The sequence below is a fragment of the Amphibalanus amphitrite genome, unplaced genomic scaffold (assembly GCF_019059575.1).
Source record: "Amphibalanus amphitrite isolate SeventyFive unplaced genomic scaffold, NRLGWU_Aamphi_draft 001542F_arrow, whole genome shotgun sequence".
Taxonomy (NCBI): Eukaryota; Metazoa; Arthropoda; class Thecostraca; order Balanomorpha; family Balanidae; genus Amphibalanus; species Amphibalanus amphitrite.
The window spans coordinates 104742-109186 of NW_024883035.1; the positions used below are offsets into that span (position 1 = coordinate 104742).

Here is a 4445-nt window from a genome sequence, read left to right on the forward strand (position 1 = left end):
AGGACCGGTCATCAGGTGACGGCCATTGTTTTGAAGCCAGTGCAGTGGACTGCGACTCCCAGCACCGTCTCTTCCGACCCCAACTCCCCCCCCCCACCCCTCAATGCAGCCGAGACGGGTGTCAGCTTATGATGCAGGTTCAGTGAACTCCGATTCGCGGCGACTGCGTTTCCAATGCCATCGCTTCCTAGTCCTTTGTTCTACCAGTTCTCTCCGAGGTGCGTTTGCGCGGGGACGCGGTGAGCCGGTCATGGCCAAGAGTAACGCGTATAACCAATCCAATTTTTCTTCCACCCGCATTTAATTGATTGCATAGGGGATGTACTGAGTCGGAGCCGGAGCCGCCGGAGCCGGAGCCGCCGGAGCCGGACCATTTTACTCGGAGCCGGAGCCGGAGCCGGAGCCGCCATAACATTTCACCCGGAGCCGGAGCCGGAGCCGGAGCCGATTTTTTTCTCCGGAGCCGGAGCCGGAGCCGGAGCCGTCTGAAATATCCACGGCTCCGCATCCCTGCCTCCAACGCTTGGCGAATGTAGAGGAGTATTGCGGCACAGCATAACTCCAGGCGCCTACTACTAGTGCCATCTCTGGGCGATATCAAGAAGTATGAATTCTCCCTGCAATGAAGGGAATGTGTTTCTGCCATATGGAAGCAAAAGTCGTTTGTAGCGCGAGTGTCACAATTGTGGCGAAAGTTCGTGTAGTAAGGTAGGATAGCTAAGTGCCGTATTATTAATATTTTTTTTTAGTTATTTGGCTGTAAGTTTCAACACCCTGAACTGAACAACTACACTATGGAAGTGTGGGAACTGGGAAGTTTGTTAGGCTTTAAATACCAAAGCCAAAGTGTGGGATGGGATCTCTTTATCAATTTAACGTTTTTCAAGTCCAAGTCAGCATCAGCCATCAACCACTTACTTCAAGCTCAGGTTCAAGAGTTTTCTTATCTATCTCAATCTCCTAGTGCCTATCCATACCTAAGAAAGTGAACTGAATTGAACTTAGATTGTTTGTGCACACTGCACATGAAGCTCGAATAATGTGTTTTTCTTCATGAATGAGGGCCAGTGTCAGTGTCATTGTGTGCAGGGACATCAACATAGCCAAAGGGGGGCAGGGGGCCATGCCCCCTCCTGAGGACGAAAAATGAAATAAAATTTTTAAAAACCGCAGCTGCACCACACCTAAAAAAGTGGGCCAAATCCAACGAGCTTTCCTTTTTGGATGGGGTACCTATGACACTAGGCCGTGACCTGTGGCCCCTCCCTGAGCAAAATCCTGGCTATGTGCCTGGGTGTGTGCATGTGTCAATGTGGGTTCAGTGATCATTTCTCAATCATACATAAAATTGGAATGGTGTTATTCTTCTGGTGTTGTCATTTTGTTCCTGGTATTGTGTCGGGCTCATCAGAAGGTGTGGCTGCCCAACTGACTGGCTGCATGAGCTTTGCTCTCAAGTTTGTGTCATTTTCCTGGTTTTCACTGTTTCTTCTGTGTTGCTTTTTTGTCTTGTTTTGATGAAGTTGCTTATTTCACTTGCTGCTGAGACAGCTCAGCAGACAAAGCAGGTAGCAAGATATAGGTACCTAATGTACAATGTTGGTACATCATCTATTGTTAAGCTACGTGTGATGTCCTTATACCAAGTGGACGTGGACTTCGATAAAGCTGGTACCTGACTTATTCGTTTATATTTCAGGCTGGTGAAAGTATCAAATTGGCAAAGAGTGGCAATCTTAGTTCAAGATGGAGATTGATCCAAGCATGCTGGTAAGTGTGAGAATTTGAGAAAAAGTTTGTGCAGCAATGCATTACATTTTTTTCCTGACATAGGTATATGTGGATTGAACAGATGATGGAATATCTTTTCTGTTGTTTGTTGTATGTAGTTGTAGCATTTTTTTCTAATCCTTTGTTCTTTCAGCAGGGGGCTGGAGGGGGAAATGCAGCTCAGAATGCAGAGAAGCAGAAGGAAGCCATGGCCAAGCAGGAAGAGATGAAGAACAGCATGCTGTCCAGCCTGTTGGACCAGAAGGCACGAGCCAGGCGTGAGTATTGATCAGCATCTCAACCTCCAGCAGCATTGATGGCAATGCCATTCAAATAGGGATTGATTTTTGAAAGCTACTCACTATAAATGCTGTTCTCTGTACTGAGTCACTGACATTATGTAGCTCATCCATCTGCCGCCAAGCACTATTTAACCGGTTTTGTAAGGTTCATCTGGTTTGGTTTACTTTACCACAGACTAGTCCCCTGTGGCTGTTGGCCGATGCGTACTCCACGGACCGATCAACCCTTCTGACTAATCTTACCTCTGATCTCCTCCCCCCGTGACCTCAGTGAACACAATCTTGCTGGCCAAGCCGGAGAAGGGCGCCCAGCTGGAGGGTATGCTGGTGAACATGGCACGTTCGGGTCAGATCCAGCAGCGTCTCACCGAGCCGGAGCTCGTCGGACTGTTGGAGAGGGTCAGCGACTCGACCGGAAACAGGGCGACGGCTAAGGTCAAGGTGAGGTCACCAGTGTATGGGTGGGGGTGGGGGCAGGGTGTCTTGGTGGGGTGGAGCTGGGATGTAAGTTCGTGCATGGTTTGGTGACTTTGATGCAGTTGGAAGAAGTGTTCTGGACGAAGTTCGTTGAGCTTACCACGACCTGGATATTTTGAACTTAGCCGATGGTCATTAAAATCGGAAATATGAAGATGGAGTCAGCAATAACCAAGTTACATGGATTAGATGTGTTTAACATTTAGGCTTCTGTTGGTTTTTGAGACATCGGACTTCCCGTGCCCAAAATATTTAGTTTTTTATTGCAGTCTCGGCGCATTCCTAGTGCTTACAGGCGTTGACCGAGTTCTGTTCGATTTGTATAGTTTGACCGGAGGCGTGCCGCCATGGACTCAGACGATGACGAAGACTACGAAAGTCTTCTGGGATAAACTGTGCTGAAAAGAAACTGCCACGCTACGGGCTCGAGTTGCGCCCGTCGCGACATCTGTATGAAGTAAACAGCGATGCAGTCACGGAGGTGATTTGGTGGAGCTCGACAATAGCGCCACCTATGCCGGCTCGAGAGGTGCTGGCTGGCGTGAACTATCCAGAATCCCTGGTGTGATTTTATTGGTCGGCTAAGCAAAGCATCATACGGACAGCCACTGCTAAGAGGGATGCGCTCAGGCATGTTGTTTGAGTGCATGCCCCAAATGATGCGATTCAGTGACTTAACCTCGGGAAATAGAGGCTTCCCTGATGTTGCATTCATGCATGCTGCCACGGTAAGTCCGATTCACAATGTGAATACTGTGATTCGGAATCGAAAGGCAGCAGACTGGGGACTAGATACTGCCCGGTAGCGGGCCGGGGGGGGGGACGCTGACATTGGTGTAACACGCTTTATGTTGAACTGAACTGCGGTGCGTTTTTGTACTGACTCACGAGAATACACAACTACCAAATGTGGCAAGTCTTATGAATTTTATCTTGGAAGCTGTGTTTGTGATAAGATGTCATCCTACGATGAAGTGTGATGTGAATTCATCGAAACATATTCGGATAGAAACATGAGCAGACGAGCCTTGGTCATGTGTTATAATCACCAGTGAGTAGAGGTCACAGACACAGTCCCTAACGAATAACGTTGCAGGCCTGTGGTGACTCACCATGTTATCTAACACGCCTCAGACAATCATCGAGGAAGCTAGCGATGGGCGATGGCTCGTCAGTTCAAGACCTTACTTACAGTGCCCCGTTTTTTTTTTTTAATAAGCTTGTGAGAAGGCGGAACATTTTCATATATATTTTTGTTCCTCGTGAGTCGTGGTGAAGCATTGCAATTCCCGTTAAACGTGGTCGATCTGAACTGCTGCCTTTTGGGACTGACTAGATCCTCATTGAGGTGCAAATGAGATTTTCGTTATGTTCAGCAAATTTTAGTTGCCTTGTCTGAATTAATTATCCATTTAGGTGATTGTTCTGTGTATTGAAGCACACAAGCTGCATTCACGATAGGGAACATAATTTATGCGTGCTAATGTACAATAATCATGCTACTATATGAATGGCATGCAAAGTAACATCGGTACTCAATATCGAGTTTTGCAACTGAAATTAATAACATGATAAATACCTCTACTTGTTTTACTTGCCAGCGACACGCGACACATTTACAAATAGCCGTTATCGAGCGGTGTCTCCCTGACAGGCACATATTGCCGGCACCGGGCGTTGCACGCAGTGCGCATACGTAAACGTCCCGTCCATCGGGTGTGACCCAGCGCAAGCCCGGTATGCCTCATCAGTATGAGCCTGAAGAGGGAGCTGGGTGGTCCCGGCCGCCGTCCACCAATTATCGACGATAAATCAGAGCTGACTCTGACTCGGCTATATACGGTGCCGGTAGTGGGCCCCAGTGACGTATGCCGACTGTATACACAGTTAATTAGG

At 47.9% G+C, this 4445-nt stretch overlaps 1 protein-coding gene across 6 annotated transcripts; it reads left to right on the forward strand.

Annotated features, from left to right (window-relative positions):
* Window positions 1–658: 658 nt before the first annotated feature.
* LOC122373723 (programmed cell death protein 5-like) lies at window positions 659–3461 on the forward strand. Of its 6 annotated transcripts, none has more exons than XM_043352061.1 (5): window positions 659–708; window positions 1700–1770; window positions 1925–2048; window positions 2344–2513; window positions 2876–3461. In XM_043352061.1, the coding sequence occupies exons 2-5, from the start codon at window positions 1747–1749 to the stop codon at window positions 2939–2941; spliced, it is 384 nt and encodes a 127-aa protein (XP_043207996.1). In that variant the 5' UTR covers window positions 659–708; window positions 1700–1746; the 3' UTR covers window positions 2942–3461. The 6 variants fall into 6 exon arrangements, with proteins under 6 accessions (XP_043207996.1, XP_043207997.1, XP_043207998.1 ...); XM_043352062.1 differs by having other exon boundaries at window positions 677–759; XM_043352063.1 differs by having other exon boundaries at window positions 680–929.
* The last annotated feature ends 984 nt before the right edge of the window (window positions 3462–4445 follow it).

Excerpts from the sequence above, each read along its gene's own strand:
- LOC122373723 (XM_043352061.1), top strand. The coding sequence starts at position 1,747 with ATGGAGATTGATCCAAGCATGCTG. Across the intron at positions 1,771-1,924 it reads AGATTGATCCAAGCATGCTG|CAGGGGGCTGGAGGGGGAAA; the intron begins GTAAGTGTGAGA and ends TTGTTCTTTCAG. Across the intron at positions 2,514-2,875 it reads GGGCGACGGCTAAGGTCAAG|TTTGACCGGAGGCGTGCCGC; the intron begins GTGAGGTCACCA and ends CGATTTGTATAG.